The sequence below is a fragment of the Rhineura floridana genome, chromosome 9 (genome assembly GCF_030035675.1).
Source record: "Rhineura floridana isolate rRhiFlo1 chromosome 9, rRhiFlo1.hap2, whole genome shotgun sequence".
Lineage (NCBI taxonomy): Eukaryota > Metazoa > Chordata > Lepidosauria > Squamata > Rhineuridae > Rhineura > Rhineura floridana.
This window is the reverse complement of record NC_084488.1, coordinates 93945264-93966604: the sequence shown is the minus strand read 5'-3', so window position 1 is coordinate 93966604 and position 21341 is coordinate 93945264. Positions and strand designations below refer to the sequence as shown.

The window sequence follows — 21341 nt, the reverse complement described above, 5'->3', positions numbered from 1 at the left end:
CTTTTTGTCAGGGCCACAGAGGGGAGGAAAGGATTAAACTGCCCCTCCAGCTTGCTGCAGTCCAGCTAATTTCAGCCTTGCTAGGGGTTTGCATTTTTTTTTAAGTGTGCGTTAAATGCAAAAGACACATTTCATTACATCTAGTTTAGCCCTCAGAGAACCTATGCTGACGTTTCTGAAAGATAACAGTACAGTTGCAATTTGTGAGTTGCAGGAGATACAGATGTTTTCCTTCTCCAGAAGGTGAAACTATTGCTGGGAACTCGGAACTCCCACTGCCACTGGAAATAATTAGCAAAACGCAAGTTCTCCCTCCCCCCTCAGTAGCACCCAACATTCCTACTGAGCTTTCCTGCGCAATGCAGTTACGCAATTTTCACAAGCACCCATTGGACAGTACCAGTGATTTCACGGATGACAAGAGACATGAGAGAGATTTTCTTTTTTTTTTTTTTCAATAATTTTTATTCAGATTTTCATAAAACATACAAGACAAAATCATAAAACATTCAAAGACAAAAAACAAAATCAAAAATAGTTAAACAAAAAGAAAAAAAGAAAAGAAGAAAAAAAAAAATAAAAAATAAAAAATAAAGAGTAAAATATTGACTTCCCATTTGTCAAAGATCAAATCAGTTATAAGTCTATAATATATAGCAATCCTGTCTCTTAAGTCATATTATAAAATCACTTTCCTCCAGTAGTTATCTTACTTAATCATCAAATCTCATAAACATTACTTTATTCTTTCCACAAAAAGTCAAAGAGGGGTTTCAATTCTTTAAGAAATATATCTATCAATTTTTTTTTTCCAGATAAGCATATCGATTAATCCATCTCATTACTAATTATGATAATCTTATTGTCATAACCAAAGTCAAAATAAACATTTCAATTAATCCATCACATCAGAATCTGTTAGGTTCAGTAATTTCAGTAGCCATTGTTCTATTATCTCTATTGGTTCCATTTTCCATCTTCCATCTTCAGTAGTCTTGTTAAGTCCAGTAATTTCAATATCCAATCTTCCATTATCAGTATTCCATAATAATCTTGCTGTCAAAGCCATAGTCATATAATAAGAGTCTGATGGGAATTACCTCTATCCCAAATATTTTCTTGCCATCCATTCTGAATAAGTTGCTGAAATACTGCTGTAAAATCATATCTCTGTTCTTTTTTTCAAAATACACTGGGTCATCTCTTAAAAGTTTTTCCATTGTCACATGGCTGCAGTTAATTCCATAGATTTTCTCTATATTGGGCTCCATCACATCATTCCAGTCCAGAAGATAATCCATGCCATTGATAACTTTATCTCTAGAGTCTTCATTAATTTCTTCAGAGATAACATTGAGTTCCAAACAATAGATTTTATTTCTAAAGTCCATAGACTCCAAATCTTGTTCCTGTTCCACGTTTGTTCCAATCTCCGGGATCTCCTCTCTCACAGGGACCCCTATTCCAGTCTCCAGGGTCTCCTCTCAGAGACATGAGAGAGATTTTCAAAGGATCCTGTTCACACGTGCATCAGTTGTTCAAAGGAGGAGCAGGACCATATGTGCTGGCCCCATCCCCAGCATCTTTACATTGAATGTGATGTTGGAAAGAAGAGACAGCACATGTACACTGTACATTGAAACATTGCACAAATGCACAGATGTCAGGGTGGGGCCAACAGCGCATACAACGCTTGGGTCAAGATCAGCAGGAAGTCCCACAACTCCCTCCCTGTGGTGGGAGAGGGCCATTCCCATGCAGTCGCTATGGGCACTCCCTTGAGCCTCCTCTTCCAACACTTTCAAATGCATATACACAGGATCAGTGACTATCCCCCACTTTGTGAAGTGAGGAGGTGGCTAAAAAGAATATGGCTTTCTTAGCCATTGCTGTTGTTATGTGCCTTCAGGTCGATTACGACTTATGGCAACCCTATGAATCTGCGACCTCCCATAGCATCTGTCTTGAACCACCCCGTTCAGATTTTGTAAGTTCAGGTCTGTGACTTCCTTTATGGAATCAATCAATTTCTTGTTTGGCCTTCCTCTTTTTCTACTCCCTTCTGTTTTTCCCAGCTTTATTGTCTTTTGAATTGTCTTTAGTGAATCACGTCTTCTCATTATATGTCCAAAGTATGATAACCTCAGTTTCATCATTTTAGCTTCTAGTGCCAGTTCTGGTTAATTTGTTCTAGCACCCAATTATTTGTCTTTTTTGCAGTCCATGGTATGCACAAAACTCTCCTCCAACATCACATTTCAAATGAGTTGATTCTTCTCTTATCCGCCTTTTTCACTGTCCAACTTTCACATCCGTACATAGAGATCGGGAATACCATGGTCTAAATGATCCTGACTTCAGTGTTCAGTAATACATCTTTGCATTTGAGGACCTTTTCTAGTTCTCTCACAGATGCACTCCCCAGTCCTAGCCTTCTTCTGATTTCTTGACTATTGTCTCCATTTTGGTTAATGACTGTGTTCTTAGCCATTACCCGGCCCCAAATGAAATATACTTCCTACAGAAGCCTACAAGGCCCACTCTGACAAGCTGATAAAGATGGCTGCGATAAGGTTTTTTGGTCAGGCTTCTCCTAGCAAAGATTATCACTCTCATGTTTGTAGACAAACCGTATGACTATTTTATTATGATTATAATATCACACCTTCTACTAGTGAATTCAGCCAGTGAGTGTTTCCAGGATTGTGGCAAAAGTGGGACCAATGAGAACCAGGAGGGAATTTATCAACATGTTTGGAGGAACTCTTGAGTTTTGCAGAAGTAAAACAGCCAAACAACAACAACAAAAAGCCTCCAGGAACACACCCCAAAGGGGCCAAAATGCCCCTACCTGAAAACAGTTCTAATTAGGAATGGGCATGCTCAGCGGCTACAGACTGCTAAATGTCTGTTGCAGGGTGTGCAAAGAAAAGGAAGGAGGAGGAAAAGTGAACTGGAGTATCCTAAGAACATAAGACAAGTCCTGCTGGATGAGGCCAAAGGCCCATCTAATCCAGCATCCTGTTCTCACAGTGGCCCACTAGATGCCTATGGGAAGTCCCGCAAGGAGGACCTGAGCGCAAAAGCACTTCCCCCTCCGCTGTTTCTAGCAACTGGTATTCGGAAGCACACTGCCTCTGACCATGGAGGCAGAGCACAGTCATCATGGTTAGTAGCCGCTGACAGCCTTATCCTCCATGAATTTGGCTAATCCTCTTTTAAAGCCACCCAAGTTGGTGGCCATCACTGCCTCTTGTGGGAGCAAATTCCATAGTTTAACTATGCAGCATGTGAAGAAGCACTTTCTCGTGTCTGTCCTGAGTCTTCCAATGTGCAGCCTCATGGAATGGAGAGAGGGCACGGGTCCTTGACTGGCACTATGAAAATGAACACTCTGCACTGCAACGTTTTGTTGCAGGTCCCACTTGTCTTCTCCAGTAATGAGCTCGGGTGGCTGTCTTTCTATCAGATTAGAAGTGAAAGGGAAAATAACATTTTTGAAAAGAACAACAAAACACCAGAAGTATGCAGCAGGAAATCTGTGAGCTTACAACAGCTGTACCCAACCTGAGGTCCTCCACATGTTGTTGGATTATGACTTGTACCATCCCTGACCATTGGCCATGCTTGCCAAGGCTGGAGTTTAACACATCTGGAGCGGACCAGGTTGCGGAAGGTTGGCTTACAGAACATTGATGACACAGGTGAGCTGAGAAGGAAAAGGGAGGTACTGTTTTTTTAGAACAACAACAGCAACAACAAAACAGACATCAGGCTGTTTGTGAGATGGAATTGACTCGTTCAAGCCACTGACAACTTATATACCCTGGAAAAGGGCATGGCTGGCTGCAGTAACTAATCAGGAGCACTCCTTTTTAGGTGTGAGTATGCACTGCAACATTTTGTTACGAAGTTCCACTTGTAGTATTTATTTGCAATAAGGTCTAAGATTTACCTCCATCTTAGCATTTGTCCAACGAGGAACTTCTACAATCATGTTAAGTACAACCTTGAAAACAAGAAAAAAAGAGGTGGGTGGGAAGGAACAAATAAGAATTTAATAGGAAATAAAACACAATAGTATTTCAAATGAGAATGATGCAGCTATGCAAAGAGCTCAGAATTGCATGCCACTTCCTTCTTAAAAAACAGCCTTCCAGGTGTGTGTGCATGTTTAAGTTTGCCAGGTGTAAAAATCCCCTAAAATTAAATAAGATAGATATAGATATCTTAGTTTATATCCAACTCTGCCTTTATAATCTTTCACATAGTCCACAGAAATACCAGCAACTAAGTACTACCTAGAAATATAGCTATCTTTCAGGAAGATATTGCCAGTTGTTGTTGTTTTTTTGGGGGGAAGAGATTTTTTTTGAAAAGTTGCTCACCTAAAGAAGAACCAAAAAAGGGTATCCAAGAATTTTCAAGCTATGAAATTTGTTGCTTGAAACATTTGTCTACTGAAATATGAGTTAAGTGTCCATCTGGAGTGTGGCCAGTGAGAAGTACAGACCTGGATGAAATCTCTGAATTTTTAGTTGGTACAAGGCAAGGACAGTAGTAAAACTCTCTTCTTGACACCCAGACTTCTCAGACCCCAATTTTCCTTAACCTTGGCTTCAAGGCAAAGAACTGAACTTGTCAGAGAACAATCAATCAGTTGCTTTTAGAGTCCCCCCCAAAAAAAGCCCCCCTACTCACCCTGTTCCATTCCTTAACAAGGGCACAGCAAATAATCTCAAGAAGGGGCTCTGTGATCATACCTCACTTCCATTGATCTTGAATCTCTTTGCAGGAATTTCCTTATCCTGTATAGGAAAATATAACAATCAGTGCATATGTAAGGCCAACTCAAAAAGACAAATCTGAAATATGGTACCAAGTAAGAAAACAGGTTGATTCGACACTATCAAATGAAAGCATCGAGTTGAAATCAGGAAAAATTAAGGCTGCACTCCTTTTCACACTGACTTGTGAGGAAGCTCTATGGAATCCAGTGGAAACTTACTGTCAAGTAAACATGCATAGGATACATTTAATTCCCACTGAAAATAAACAACTAAATTCTCAAGTCCCACCCATTTCACTGAGACATATAGACCAATCCAGTGGTGGTTTACACAGAAATAAACCTCACTGAACTCAGTGGGACTTACTCTCAAATAAGTATGCATATGATTATAGTTGGAAGCACATGTACCTTTGTCTGACTAACATATTGTTATAGGACTGAGGGGTTGAAATGGATGATGTCCTCTTTCCAGCCTCTGATTTTGAATCTGTGTAAATGGAGCTGGCAGAGAAACCTGCTGAACTAGTCAAACCAGTTTATTTGTTTGACAGGTTGATCTGAAGGCTGATCTGAATGCAAAGGATTGTATTTATTTATTTAATTTATTTATTTAATTTATTAGTCGCCCATCTGGCTGATTGTCCAGCCACTCTGGGCGACATACAAGATAAAACAATACATTAAAACATTAAAATTTAAAACCATAACAGTAAAAACCTAACCCACCCCAAAAGCCTGCCTGAAGAGCCAGGTCGTCAAGGCCCGGCGGAAGCTTATCATAGAAGGGGCATGGCGGAGATCATTTGGGAGAGAGTTCCACAGGGTGGGGGCCACTATTGAAAAAGCCCTCTCTCTAGTCCTCACCAGTCTAGCTGTTTTAACCGGTGGGATCGAGAGAAGGTCTTCTGAGGCTGATCTTGTTGAGCGGCATCCCTGACGATGCTGGAGGTGCTCCTTCAGATAGACTGGGCTAAAACCGTATAGGGTTTTAAAGGTCAAAACCAACACCTTGAATTGGGCCCGGTAAACAACCGGTGCCAGTGCAACTCCTTCAGCACTGGAGTGATGTGATCTTGCCGGTGGCTGCCTTTAATCAGATGAGCCACCGCATTCTGTACCAGTTGCAGCTTCCGGACCGTTTTCAAGGGTAACCCCACATAGAGCGCATTACAGTAGTCTAGGCGAGAGGTGACCAGGGCATGTACTACCGGTGGGAGCAGATGGTTGGGAAGGTAGGGGCGCAGCCTCCATATCAGATACAGCGCCGCCCGGCTCACAGCCGAGACTTGAGCCTCCATGGTCAGCTGGGAGTCAAGAATGACCCCCAGGCTGCGGACCTGGTCTTTCAGGGGCAAACGTACCCCATTGAGCACCAGGTCCACATCCCCCAGCCTTCCCTTGTCTCCCACAAACAGTACCTCGGTTTTGTCAGGGTTCAGCTTCAGCTTATTCCTTCCCATCCAGCCACTCACCGACTCCAGGCACTTGGACAGGGTTTCTACAGCCAACCTCGGTGAAGATTTAAATGAGAGATAGAGCTGCGTGTCATCCGCATACTGATGACATTGCAGCCCAAATCTCCTGATGATTGCCCCCAGCGGCTTTATATAGATGTTGAACAGCATCGGGGAGAGGATGGAACCCTGTGGCACCCCACAAGTGAGGTACCTACCACTCTTTGGTACCTACCAGAGAGGAAGGAATGGAACCACTGCAATACAGTGCCCCCCATGCCTAACCTCTTCAGGCGGTCCAGGAGGATAACGTGGTCAATGGTATCGAAAGCCGCTGAGAGATCAAGGAGGACAAGGAAGGTGCGTTCGCCCCTATCCCACGCCCTCCTCATATCATCTACCATCTATCATAGGAACTCTGCCAGATGTGTTGCCATAGGAATGAGGGTCTCCCTCCCTCCTCACCTGCCTGGAGGCTCCCCTCATCCTGGAGCCAAGAAGTAGCCTGTGTTAGTCGAGGTGAAGCTGGAAAGACACAGAAAGAGACATGCTCTCTGTGTGTGAACCCCAAAGCTTTGGGTGCTCCCCTAGAAACCTAATGGGGGATGGGGGGGAGATCTGTTGGACTGTTGATGCTGAGAATCCCTCCATCTTACACTCAGGTTGTGTGTATTGTAAATGAGAAATTGGGTGATGGGATCAAGGCGGTGGTAAATGCATCCTTGAATGAGGGTGTATTGCCATTAGCCCTCAAGGAGGCAGTTATAAGACCAATTCTGAAAAAGTCCTCCTTGGATCCCCAAGATTTAAACAACTTTCGCCCAATTTCAAATTTACCATTTCTGGGCAAGGTCATTGAGCGAGTGGTGGCCAATCAGTTGTCAGCGCACTTGGATGAAACGGATTATCTAGATCCATACCAATCAGGCTTCAGGACTGGACATGGAACAGAAACAGCCTTGGTTGCTCTGGTGGATGATATGAGGAGGGCATTAGATAGGGGAGAACTCACATTTCTTGTCCTCCTGGATCTCTCAGCGGCTTTCAATACCGTCGACCACGGTATCTTGCTGGATCGTCTGGAGGGATTAGGAATAGGAGGCACAGTATTACACTGGTTCCGTTCCTTTCTCTCCGGTAGACAACAGCAAGTAGCATTGGGAGATGAGGTTTCAGACCCTTGGCCCCTCAACTGCGGTGTGCCACAGGGTTCTATCCTTTCTCCCATGCTATTTAACATTTATGTAAAACTGCTGGGAACCATCATCAGGAGGTTTGGGCTGCAGTGTCACCAATATGTGAATGACACTCAGCTCTACCTCTCATTTAAGTCCTCACCAGAGTCGGCTGTGGAAACCATGTCCAAGTGCCTGGAATCTGTGAGTGGATGGATGGGAAGAAACAGGCTAAAGCTGAATCCTGATAAAACTGAAGTACTGCTCGTGGGAGACAAGGGAAGATTGGGAGACATCGACCTGATATTTAATGGGGTACAATTGCCCCTGAAAAATCAGGTCCGCAGTCTTGGGGTGATTCTTGATTCCGAGCTGTCTATGGAGGCCCAAGTTTCATCGGTGTGCCGAGCAGCTTGGGGTCAACTGTGCCTCGTTCGAAGGCTGCAACCCTATCTTCCTGTTCACCAGCTCCCACTTGTAGTGCACGCTCTGGTCACCTCTCGTTTAGACTACTGCAATGCGCTCTACGTGGGGCTACCCTTGAAAACAGTCCGGAAACTACAGCTGGTACAAAATACGGCGGCTCGTTTACTCACGAATAGCCGCCGATACGATCATATTACTCCAATGCTTTACAATCTCCACTGGCTTCCAGTTATTTTCCGGGCTCAATTCAAGGTGTTGGTATTAACCTTTAAAGCCCTATACGGTTTAGGCCCAGTATATCTGACGGAGCGCCTCCACTATCATAAATTGTGCCGCCCTACGAGATCTGCCACACAGGACCTGCTCTCAGTCCCGCCAACTAAAGTGGCTAGGTTGGTGAAGACTCGGGAGAGAGCTTTCTCTGTGGCGGCCCCCTCGATCTGGAACTCCCTCCCAATAGATCTTCGACATGCCCCTTCCCTAGAAATATTTCGCTGGGGCCTGAAGACTTGGCTCTTTAACCAGGCCTTTACAACCTCTGAGACTTCTAGGGTAAATTAGCCTTGTATTGAAATGCTGATAATTTATTATACTGAACTTGTATGTAATGTATTGACTATATCTTATTTATTGTATTTTATCATATTTTACTGTAAGCTGCCTAGAGTGGCCATTGGCCAGATAGGCGGCCTATAAATTAAAGTTTATTATTATTTTATTATTATCCTAAAGACACCACAGTCTCCGCTGACCTTCATTCCAAGGAAACCAAACCCTGGGTAAGAGCAGGAACCCCTGGAAGTCTCTCACCACTCAGAGACTGGGGTGTAGAATATGATCTGTTCCAGGGACGGGGAAGCTGTGGTCCTTGCAATGTTGTTAGGTTCCAACTTCTATCAGCCCTGGAGAGCATGGCCAATAGCCAGAGATGATAGCTGTCATTGTCTGGCAACACCTGGACCAACCCCACGTTAGCTATTCCTGAACTACAACTTCCACCATCCTTGACAAATTGACTATTCTAGCAAGGGCTAATGGGAGTTGGAGTCCAACAACTTGGGGGGAGGCACAGGTTACCTATCCCTGATCCACACCTCTTCAACTGGCTCGACAACTCCATTCACGACTAGCATAATTGGAAAGGTGTATATTTGAACCATTACTGTGTTGGCATTATTTACATTTTAATCTTTCTGTAAGCCATCCTAGGAACATGACTGGTGGGCTGTATAAAGATACATAAAATAAATAGAACTCCCAACTGGGTTTGTAGCTGCCAATGATTTCAAAGCCATCCTGATTCCTCATGGCCAGCTCTAAATAGAAACATGAAGCTGGCTCTGACTGAATTGGACTGTAGGTCCAATGACCCCAAAACTGTTGACTCGGACTGCTAGCTGCTCTCCTGATGCCAGAAGCTGAGTTTGGCAATGTCTGCACATGAAGCATGCATTCTGCCACTAAACAAGCACATACTGACTCCCACAAAGCAGCAATCAAACTCAAGCTGGGTAGTTTCATTGCTCCTGCAGCAAGCAATTCAAAAATATTATGAGTCTGCTGACTGATTACTGTGAATTGGTCTATTGCTATGGCTCTGCCTAACTGTAGCCTGGGATTCAACCAAGGGGAAAAAAAGGTCCTTCAAGGCTGTGGATGTGAACAATTCACTTAAAGTAGGAGTGGGGAACCTCAGTCTAGGGTCCGAAGTGGAGCTCTCTAGGCCTCTCTATTTGGTCCTTGGAACTCTCCTCAGCCCACACTCCCTCTCCATCCCTACTTCATATCCCTTCCGTGCTTTGGCCTGGCTGGAACATGTCCTTGAACTCTGGCAATGCCTCTTGGTTCCCTCAGTAGACGACAGAGAGGAGTGTGTGAATGTGTGTACAAACTAATTTACTGTACAAAGGTAAAATTTACATTTGGTGCTCCACCCACTTTTGCCTCTGGCAATCCTGCCCATCGCTGGCATGTGGCCCCTGAAGGTTGCCCAGGTGGGAATGTGGCCCTCAATAGGAACCAAGTTAAAGAACTGGGCCAGAGACCAATGCTGGGGAGATGTCTGGGTTAGAGTTAGCAGATGGAGAGATTTGAGTGTGAGTGGGTCCCACTCTGGGAATGATGTGAGCTAGTGGATCTGCTCCTTGCAGGACTACCTCTATACATAAATGTATGTAACCTCCTCCTACATTCTGCTTGATTACTTAGAAGAAAAGCAAATATTATTAAAAGACACAGTGAATCTCCATGGTGCTCATATCCAAAGGAAACTGTGACCAGAAACGTGCCCATGGAACATCTAACCATTCAGGGAAGTGGGGAGCATGCCATTACCCTGACATTTTGAATGCAGGAGAACTGTGAACATTTTCACAAGGTGGGGGGCAAGCCACCAGATAGAAGAGCATCTTGCTCAGACATCAAGTTTATTATACAGCCACAAGAGTGGATATATACTATAACCAGCGTGGATTTTTCGCATTCTGCAATGTTAAATTGAAAATACCCCCATGCCATTCTGATGCTTCTTATTAGTTCATTTTAAAACAAAACTTTACAAAACCTATAGTCCTGAACTCAGAAACGCTTTCTTAACAACCCTCTAAATTTTCATGGCAATACACAAAACAGTTAGAGAGAATCAAGAGTTCAAAGTGTAAAAGGAGAGAGAGAGAAACCAGACCCCTTTTGGACTTTTTTCTGTCACAGTACTCATAATTTGTTGAAATTAAAAATCAGCCATGTTCACAGACCAGCTGTAATCCTATTACTGACCTTGCCTCATACTCTGACCTTCATCTTCTGTAGTTTGAAAGTTAAAAAAATGCCTGACTGGTTTTTAATTAATTTAAGAAATTTAGAATTGGAGTCAATGATAATTGTGGGCATGCTCAGTAAGAACCAACTGTCAGTGTTCTAAAAGCCAGACTCACAGCGGCTGGGCTTGGCTAATCAGGGGGCCACACCCACACCAGACTTTGATTTCACTTTAGACAGTCATGGCTTCCCCCAAAGAATCCTGGGAAGTGTAGTTTGTGAAGGGTGCTGAGAGGAGACTCCTATTCCCGACAGAGCTCCAGTGGCCAGAGTGGTTTAACGATCACCCGCTCTGATTGAGGCTCTGTGAGGGGAACAGGACATCTCCCAGCAACTCTCAGCACCCTTCACTAACTACACTTCCCATGATTCTTTGGGAGAAGCCATGACTGCCTAAAGTGAAATAACAGTCTGGTGTGGATGTGGCCAGGGACAACTTTGGTTTAAATTTGGGTGGGAGTCTACATGTGCCTGCTGTAGAATAAAAAGGTGGGAGAAACAGTGAAAAAGAATGATACTGTTCACAATGTTTTCCTTTTGGAAAGGAAAGGGGCTTCCCCTCTGTCCAGTGCCCAATCTCCTCCCTTCCCCTCCCCTCCCTGCCCTCCTCCCCCTGCCCCTGCCCTCCACCTCCCCCACGTCAGTTTCACCTATCCTAAGCATGATTGCACAGGAGTAAATCCCACTGAACTCAAAAAGCATGCAAATGATCAAACCTCCCTCACCTCCTCCTCCCTCTTGCCTCCTCCTTCCCCCTCCCCTTCCCCCTCCCCTTCCAATCCCCTCCTTCTCCCTCCTCCTTCCGCATGTTCAGTTTTACGTATCTTAACCATGATTACACAGGAGTAAATCCCAATGAACTCAAAAAATATGCAAATAATCAAACCTGCCCTCCTCCTCCTCCCCCCCATCTCCTTCCACTTGCCCCCTCCTTCCCCATCCCTTTCCAATCCCCTCCTTCCCCTCTCCTCCCCCACAGTCAGTTTTACCTATCTTAAGCATGATTGCACGGAATTCCGTTGAAATTAAACATGCAAATGATCACACTTACCTTTCCCATTCCTCTCTCTTCTCCCTTCTTCCTCCCCTCCTCTCTTCCTTCTTCCTCCTCCCCTGCCCGTTCCAGCCCTCCCTCCCCCCTTCTCCTCCTCCTCCTCCCCCCCATGGTCAGTTTTACCTATCCTAAGCATGACTGCATGGGAGTAAATCCCACTGAACTCAATAAACATGCAAATGATCGAACCTGCCCTTGTCCTGCTCTTCTCCTCCCCTCCCCCTCCTGCCTGCTCTCTTCCCCCTCCTCCCCTCTACCCTTCCTCCTCCTCCTCCCCTCCCCATCCCCTATGGTCAGTTTCACCTATCCTAAGCATGATTGCAAGGGAGTAAATCCCACTGAACTCAATAACCCTCCAAATGATCAATCCAGTTACAGCAAATTTACACAGGATCCCATTTCTTACCTCTCAGGTTAAAAAGCAGAGAAATTCAATAATAGGCAAAAAACCTTGCGGTTTAAGAACGTACCTATAGCCCGACTTCCGGGAAGGGTGACTTCGCTTGTGCCTGCTTTCGAGACGGGCTCCCGCCGCAGAAGAAGCTTATTCAGATATAAATCAGTCAGAACATTTTTTTTTTGACTGATGAAATTTCTCCCGGGCAGGGAGAAACGTAGAGATCAACCTCAAAAGCCTGTTTTTGTTGGGAGGACTGGATTTCATTAATTTATGAGAAAAGGTCCAACCAGCAATGCCGGACGGACTTCCGAACAAGCTCTATCTGATTAATGCGATACGTTTATCTTTTCTTTAAAGAGAAAACGGACTAACAGGCAAGCACCCTTCTTTCTATCTTTTTTTTACTTGGTTTAAATTGTTGCAGCAAAAAGAGATTTGTCAAATGAATCAGCTTTAAAGAACTTCTGGGTGAGCTATAACTCTTCTCTGTTATTCACGAAATTAACAGCTTATCTCTGTTTCTATTGCAAAAAGCTGTCCTGGAAGTGCATTCTAAAGATATAAACAGAAGAGGGATTTCTATTCCGAGGAACATTATATTGTCTGGGACTATTCTCTTTTTGGTCTATTTTATTTTGACGAATCTGCTTCTTCACGACGCCACTAACTGTTTTGATGCTGGGAACTAAATTTGTTTTGTGTTCTTGAACATAGAGAGATAAGGCAGGCTGCTCTGTTTATACTGTGATGTCATCAAGCCTGGAATATTAACCCAATTGTTGCTGAAATAAGAAGTGGTTCTTCTTTATTTTTGTTTTGTTTTGTTTTCGTGGTTTTAAAAATGGCAATCAAGAAAGTGGCTGAGAATCTGGAAGTAATTATGTTTCAGAAAATAATGGATGAGATTGAGATAACGAAACAAACCCTGCGACAGGGCAGTAAGGAGCTGAAAATGGAACTGAGCAAAATGACGCAGGAGCTTAAAGAAATAGGGGATCCTGTGAGAGAGGAGAATGAGATCAGAGATGAGAAAAGAAAAAATAAAGGGAAGATACAAGCCCTGGAGATTGGAACAAATGTGGAATTGGAAAAAGATCTGGAGTTTATGGATATTAGAAATAAAATCTACTGTTTGGAATTTAACGTTATCTCTGAAGAAATTAATAAAGATATTAGAGATAAAGTTATCAATGGCTTGGATAATTTTCTGGACTGGAATGACGTGATGGAGCTTGATATAGAGAAAATCTATGGAATTAACTGCAGCCATGTGACAATGGAAAAACTCTCAAGAGATGAGCCAGTGCATTTTGTAAAAAAGAAGAACACAGACATGACTTTACAACAATATTTCAGCAACTTATTCAGAATCGATGGCAAGAAAATATTTGGGATAGAGGAAATTCCCATCAGACTCTTATTATATGACTATGGCTATGACAGCAAGATTATTATGGAATACTGATAATGGAAGATTGGACACTGAAATTACTGGACTTAACAGGACTATTGAAGATGGAAGATGGAATTAATATGGATAATGGAATAATGGCTATTGAAATTATTGGACTTAACAGATTTGATGAGATGGATTAATCGATATGTTTATTTGGACTATGGTTATGACAATAAGATTATTATTATTATTAACGAGATAGATTAATCGACATGTTTATTTGGAGAAAAATTGATAGATATATTTCTTAAAGAATTGAAACCTCTCTTTGACTTTTTGTGGAAAGAATAAAGTAATGTCTATGAGATTTGATGATTAATTAAGATAACTACTGGAGGAAAGTGATTTTATAATATAATTTAAGAGACAGGATTGTTATATATTGTAGACCTATAACTGATCTGCGACAAATGGGAAGTCAACATTTTATTTTTTTGTTTAATCATTTTTGTTTTGTTTTGTTTTTTGTCTTTGAATGTTTTATGATTTTGTTTTGTATGTTTTATGAAAATTTGAATAAAAATTATTGTAAAAAAAAAAAAAGAACGTACCTATAGCCCACAGATATTTCTATCAAACTTTAAAAAGCAGGGAAATTGGGCAGCTATAGTGAATGCACCAGGTGAGCAGGAGACCTGATCTCCTCTCTGAGATATTGTACTGCCCTACAAATTGGTCAAAATGCAAACACCATTTGGGTTGGTCTTTCACAGTCCAATCCACTTCCTGTGTAGCTTGGAAGAATTTGGTAACATGTTTCTCTGAGCATACAGTGAGTGGTGGCAACACCTGCCATCTCCAAAGATGGAGAATTACATTACCCAACTATGGGAAGAAGAACCCATTGGCTCCAGCTTCGCCCAATCCTGATAGATGGAGTGCACAAAAATATAGTAACCACACATGGCTGTGAATTTAGGAAGCATGCCCTGACAGATCACCACAATGAACAATGTCTTCTGACTCCGCTCAAAAGTTACTTAACTTCATATTTTTCAAAACTGATGAGATATGGTGGCCTAAGATGTGGAAGAAATCAAACTTTGGCTGAAATTATATTTTCTGACAGTGAAATCAAATGACTGTATTTTTATACGGCTATAATATATTAGTAAGTAAAACATGAAAAACCAATCAGTCTGGTTCTTACCTTAATAGATCTCAACCTCCAGCAATTTCAACAAGTAAAAAGTGTTGCATGTGTACTTACCTCACTTGATCCAGCAAACAGGGCAATGTCATGGAATGGGGAAATATATTTTCCCTTTGAATTCTCTACAAGATTAAACAAAAAGTTATAAGCATAAACATACACAAAGAGTATACACTTCTCTGGCTTGCATCTCTATAGGTACAAGGAAGTTTGCAGTTGCTCAACAATAAACAATTCCTCAACAATTCAACAACTCCAGTCACCTCATTTTCAAAGCACAGATAATTCAAGTTACAGTGTCTGAGACCACAGTTTTCTTGTCTTAAAATCTGTGTTGCTACTTTACTACTCTGCAATCAGTAAGCAATAATATGCATTGAAACATGTATAGATCCTTGCCTCTCCCCGCAAACACCATGGTTTTCAGATATAAGAAACCAACTACTATAAAAAGTCCATTCAGTTAGTTTTTTAAATAATAGGGTAAAGGCAACTAGCAGATCCTATTTTGTCTGACCAGCAAGCCATGGTGTAACTTTTTCATGATTTGATTGATCCATCCTAGTAAGGAAATCACAGAGGACTATACTACTTACATCCTGTGCTAAGTACTTAAAGGTAAAGGTGTCCCCACACTTGTAGTGCAAGTCATTTCCGACTCTTAGGGTGACGTCTTGCAACGTTTACTAGGCAGACCGTATATATGGGGTGGGATTGCCAGTTCCTTCCCCGGCCTTTGTTTACCCCCCAGCATATGCCGGGTACTCATTTTACCGACCACGGATGGATGGGAGGCTGAGTGGACCTCAACCCCTTTTACAGGAGATTCGACTTCCTCCTTCCGTTGGAATCAAACTTCGGCCGTGAGCAGAGCTTCGGCTGCGTTACCACCGTTTACCACTCTGCGTCACGGAGGATCTTGCTAAGTACTTATGAAGATACAATTCAATTCAACAGATGTGCGGAGAAGAATTGCATATAAACATAAGAAACTGCCCTTGTTCCAAGTCAGACCATTTTTCCCTGAGCGGCAACAGCTCAACAAGGCCTTTTCCAGCCCTGCTACCTATAATGAAGATGCTAGTGGTTGAACTTGGCACCTTCTGTGTTCAACTCACATGCACCATCATGTGATTTGGGCCAATACCTTTTTTTTTTAACCACCAGCATTGCTGCACATCTGCTATGCAAGTCATCCTTGCTTTTGACTTTCAGGAATCTCTTGAACATTGCTTTATGCTGACAGGCCTATACAGTTGTTCAAACTTTTTTAAAAAAATTAGCTTGTCATTTTAATAATGATTTTGTACTGTTTTTAATAGTGTATACCTACTGTTGCTGACCTGTTATTTTATTAGATGGCAGTATACGTAAATAAATAAGTGCAGCAACAGTTACCTGGCACATACTTTGCAATGGTGAGAAAAGTGAGCATCTAACGGTGCATTCTTAGGCCCCAATTCTACATCTACTTGGGAGCAAGATACACTGATCTTACTTCTAAATCAACTTGCAAAGGACTGACCCGTATAACAAGCATTTGCTAGAGGATTTTACCCATAAAATCAAGAACACAGCTCAATTTCAGTTAGAACTTATGACTCAGTGGCACCTTTCAGCCTCCTAAGCTATAAGCAGGGTTTATTATTTTCATTGTATACTGAGAACTATGATTAGCTGTGGCCACGGCTTCCTAAAATTCATGCAAGTACCTTATATGTCAATCCACATATGGCTTTTTAAAGCTATTCCATCTGGAAATGCTGGCCCCAGCCAAAAGAACTCCAAAACTGTACACTTCATTCATCTCACCGCTAAGGGCAGCTTTCCACGTAATGAAATTCTACCGCAGAAATCATGCAATAATCTGCCTACATCCATGTGCATGATCACTGTGTGCGCAGACCAAGATGCTACAACTGACCTTGGCTACTCAGTGCATGCATCACCGCATGTAATTTACAATTTACACTTGTGTGGGATTATCACTTGTTAGGACCCTCACACAGACTAGAGTTAGGAACGATTTCTACACAGATGTCAGTGGTTACAAGTACATCCAGGCCACACATACAAGTCTTAAAATATGTTTTTATTTTTGGAATTTCCTATCTGCAATTATGTCATAAAACTTGAACTTCGCCAGGGCAGCTGCTACTCCAGAAACAAGTGACTGTTACTGCACACGACACTTTCCTCTATGAAGCTTTGGCTATTACCGTACCTATATTGAGCACTTCCAAGAAACATAACGTCGAACGAGGATTAATCTTTGATCTGATCCAGCAAAGCAATACATGAATATTCTTAATTTATAACCGATTACCAGGCGAAAGGATTCTTCCATAAACACCACTCTAGAAAGCCACGTAATTTACTACGCGCTTAAAATTACGATAATCAGAAGGGAAGGGGGCGGGAGCTCCCCGAGCCCCGCCCCAGAGCGCTGTATCACAAAAAATATTACATTCTACTGATCAGAAAAGGGGGTGGGTTTCCCTAGGCATTCAAGCTCCGTCCCAGAACTCTAGGTAACAAATCAAGCTCCGCCCTAGAACGCCGTGTAACAACGAACAAACGCGGCAAAGCGTCCCATGGAACGTGCCATCCCCAGCGCGTCGAAAGGTGACGCAGCTGCTCCACACGTGGCTCCTGTCTTGCGGCTACTTACTAAAGTAGAGGCGGTAATCAAGAGAGTGGCGTCGCCCCCGCTGTTCCGTGCCATACTGAGCCATGACGCCGCCGTGCGAGAGGCAGCTTAGCAGCCACGGTTGCAGAAGCCCCGTTGGTGTCCTCTTCCTGTAGGAAGAGCAACAGCGCTGAGCCGCTGACGGCAGCCGCAGCAGCCAACCGAGCCCGGCCACCGCACGCATGTTTGTGCTTTCCGCGTCTCGGAGCCGTCCCTCCTCCGTCGCAGCGGGTGGAGCTGGAGCATGCTCAGCAAACGGCCCTGAAGTTGGCGGCCCTGCTTTTGCCCTCAGTTTTGTTGACTTTTCGGGCAATCGAGAGGAAACGGGCAGAGAGTCAAAATTCGGGTCCGGAACTGGCTGTGGGGCTTGTAGGCAAGCGGGTCTACAGTACAGGGGGGGGAGTGAGGGGGAAACGCGTAAGATTGTGTCTTGCAGGCAGATCGGGGCGGTGCAGGTGGCAGGGAGGCTTTAAAGAGGTGAAAATCCGCCCCGATGCAACCCCAAACGCGTTAACGCGCTTCGCTACGGTTTCAATGCGACTCGGAAGGAATTTTTTTCCGAGGAACACGCGACGGAGCAAGTTTACTAGGAACACATTTTCCCCATTGAAATGCCCCCCTACAGTTTGGGTGTTCCCTCCCCCCGAACTTTTTTGGCTGCCTATGGGCCTGTTCCTTTACCTAGGAGTAACTTGCTGGTAACTGAGTAGGATTTAATATGTACACAACTTGGATAGGATCGGACTGCACTGGACTATTTTTCTGCAACGATGACTATGAGCAATCCAAACATTCGCTTACTTGATTCTAATAGCAAGATAAGTGGGATACTGTACTTGTAAAAATCTATTTGCAGATGTTGGTGTGGGCGGATTAAAAGGGAGCATTGTGTTATTTTCGGTACAATTATATACAATCCGGTATAAAAATCTTTTTGTTTTCAATGGAATTACCCCCAGGAAAGGGTGCATAGGATTGTAACCTTCCCAACAGACAGATGGAGGGATTTTTGAATTTGGGTCGCCATAAGTTGGGATCGACTTGAAGGCAGTACATCATCATATTGCAATTAGAAAATGAGGGTTTCTAGCCAGCCTTATTAAAGTGTTAAAGATGGGCGGGCTTCAGATTTTCTGTGTTTTCTTTTATAATTTAGATTGCTGTATAGGGTTTTTTAAATTACAGCATGACCTATCTTGATGACTTTGGAAAGGTGGGATAAGATATGTCAAAAACAACACACAAGTTTAGTATTTTGCACATAAAAATACTGAAACAGAGGCACAGTTGTAAACAGTATCAGATTAAAGAGATAAATTGTAAAGTTGTCAATTGGCAAGAATTTAGAAGTTGCACATTATTAAAAAAAAGTCAATCTAAAACTTCTGGGGGGAGGTGTATTGCCTCAAAGGGAGATTGTCCACACCTCATAACAGTGTCCCAGGCTGCAATCAATCCTATGCACACTTATTGGGGGGCAATCCCCGTTAAACTCAATGGAAATTCAGAGTAAACATGTTCACAATCAGTCTGCCGGTACAAAGATTTTTTTAAAAAAGAAATAATACATGAATACTGCTACTATTAATAAACCATCAGTTTACATTATGGATACAGGACTCATCAGTACATGCATCTTGAGTTAAGCATATAAGTTAATATAAGCCCTATAGCTGTCCAAAATAGGCATCCACTTAAAATTGATGCGCATATGAAATATGTTCAGCTGTATCGGGGCAGTGAGGTCTTCAGTCAATTGCATAACTTTGTTTATTTTGTTCTATCATTCTTTCTTTCACTGTTAAATTTGCAAATAAAAAATTAACAAAAAGATCAGTCTGCCAGTAATTGTAAAAATATGTGGCAGTTCATCTCTGGTTCAGTCCTGTTCATGTTTTCTCAAAAGTCCATCCCATTTGAATACAACTGGGTTTACTCTCAAGTAAGTGCGTGACCGTGCAGTCTGTATGTGCCTAGCTGGTGTTGCAGCCAAGTGACAATTCTGTCACTGATAGCACAAGTAGGAGGGTGCTGTGATTTATGGATAAAACTGCATGTGGTAGAAATTATCTTTTTGAAGAAACAACTGTCAGATAGTCTGCAACCTTTAAGATGTGCATTGGAAGGAGCATCGAAAACATGAGCACTGAGTTGCATGTTATACACCTATTTCGTATATCCTCTTCTATAACCTTTTTAAAAGACAACTATTTCTTATTTTTTTCCTAAGAGGATGGTTTCTTGACTTAAGAGAAAGTGCCAGAATGTTTTTTTAAAAAAGAGATTTGGTTTTTTGCTTATTTGCATAGTTGACAGTGCAATCCTGTACACTTCTATTCAGAAATAAGCCCCATTGACTTCAGTGTGATTTACTCACAGGTAAGAGTGTACTGTTAGGATTGTAACGAAGCCTTATGCCTTTTATATGTTCATGCTAAGACTTACGATTCTGTTGCCATGACCATGGGAAAGGGCAAAATAGCCAGTTCACTGCTTGCATAGCAGAAATCTTACAAGTAGTAGTAAGCAGACTTTCTGATTCTCTTTCTGCCTAACCAAGAAGTGTGTTTTCATTCAGGCATCAGACAGATCTGGGTAAGAGCTGGGCTTACAATTTTTATTAAAAAAATTGGTTCGGCCTAATATAAGTATTGCCAAACTGGAGTTTTCTCTTATGGAATTTTGTTTAATAAAAAAAAAAAATTCTGGCACTTGGTTTTAACTCAGAGATTTAGGATGCTACACATGCACTGGCAGCTGTTGAGTGGCATGAGCACTAATACTTGAAGAAAATTTAGCATCTTGGTCGGCACGAATTGCAAACAAAGCTTTTCAGATATAAATGTTTCCACCTGCTAATTGTGGCAGACAACACGTGGGTCAGTATATAAAGGGCAGTTGAGAAATGGGCACCCTGATCCAGGGGTCACCAACCCATTGCCCACAAAGGCCTCCAATGGCACTCTCAGCAGGTAGCCCAGAATCTGAGCTGTCATTTTTTAAAAAAACATTAAATCTCTATCCCTCCTAGAAAGAAGGTTATGGAGCAAAATGTACAGGTACCCTTCTAAGAAATTTCTGTGAAATGAGCCAGCCTGGCTACTGCCTGCCTGCCAGTCTTACTAGCCAATGAGTAAAGTCAGAGCTGGGATTGATAAGTTGTTTGGACGGCAGACAATAGGAATCCCTGAGGTTCTAAAGAACGGCTGTTTTGCCCTCCCTTTTCATGCATGTTTCCTTCTGTCTTTTTTGCTAGTCCTTGGAATCTCCATAGTTTTGTCTTTCCTTTTTCCCTCACAACCAGCATGCATCTTTCCTGTGCTTGATTCACCTGCTAAAAGTTTTTGCAAAGAGGCTTATGCATGTCTCCTGTTTTGTCGGACCTAAAGACTCATTAAGACCAGGGACTAATTACAGTACAATGATGCATATTTCTACTCAAAAACAAGTTTCTCTTAATGGGACTTACTTCCAGGTAAGTGGGTATAGGATAGCAGCCTAGGCTTTGGTTTAGGGTCGGCATAGGGGAAAAACAGGATTCTTGTGCCTTTAACAGCTATAGGACAGGCAGAAATTCAACAAGTCAAGCCTGTTCTAGCATGGAAATGCAATTATGGGAAAAGCTTCACCATGACAATCTAATTTTGTGTTATGCCACATCATATGGCAGCCATTTTGTGACAGTTGCCCCCAGCACCCTCTCAAAATTTGAAATGGACTCTCTGGTCCCAAAAGGTTGGCAGTCCCTGGTCTAATCGTAACAAAAGCATGTAATAGTTCACATTGCAAATGGGTTTAATATTTCTCTCAAGACGAGAGGAGAAAATTCCTATTACTCATTTGCACAGGTTAAATTAGTTTATATTTGCAAATATTTAATCCCATTACTTGAAAACCAAAGGAGACTAGATAGAAGGCTAAAGAG

The 21341-nt window shown here is 42.5% G+C and overlaps 1 protein-coding gene across 3 annotated transcripts in view; it reads right to left on the bottom strand.

Annotated features, from left to right (window-relative positions):
• Positions 1-17690, bottom strand: part of PPA2 (inorganic pyrophosphatase 2) — a 43607-nt gene extending 25917 nt beyond the window's left edge. The window contains exons 1-4 of one of the 3 annotated variants that reach the window (XM_061585488.1): positions 17399-17690; positions 14785-14849; positions 4764-4808; positions 3956-4009 (exon numbers count right to left, since the gene is read on the bottom strand). In XM_061585488.1, the coding sequence (XP_061441472.1) occupies positions 3956-4009; positions 4764-4808; positions 14785-14849; positions 17399-17600 (366 nt within the window). In that variant the 5' untranslated portion in view covers positions 17601-17690. Of the gene's footprint in view, positions 1-3955; positions 4010-4763; positions 4809-14784; positions 14850-15126; positions 15161-17398 lie in introns of those variants that run through there. The other 2 variants (XM_061585487.1, XM_061585489.1) reach the window with 2 other exon arrangements.
• Between the last annotated feature and the right edge of the window lie 3651 nt (positions 17691-21341).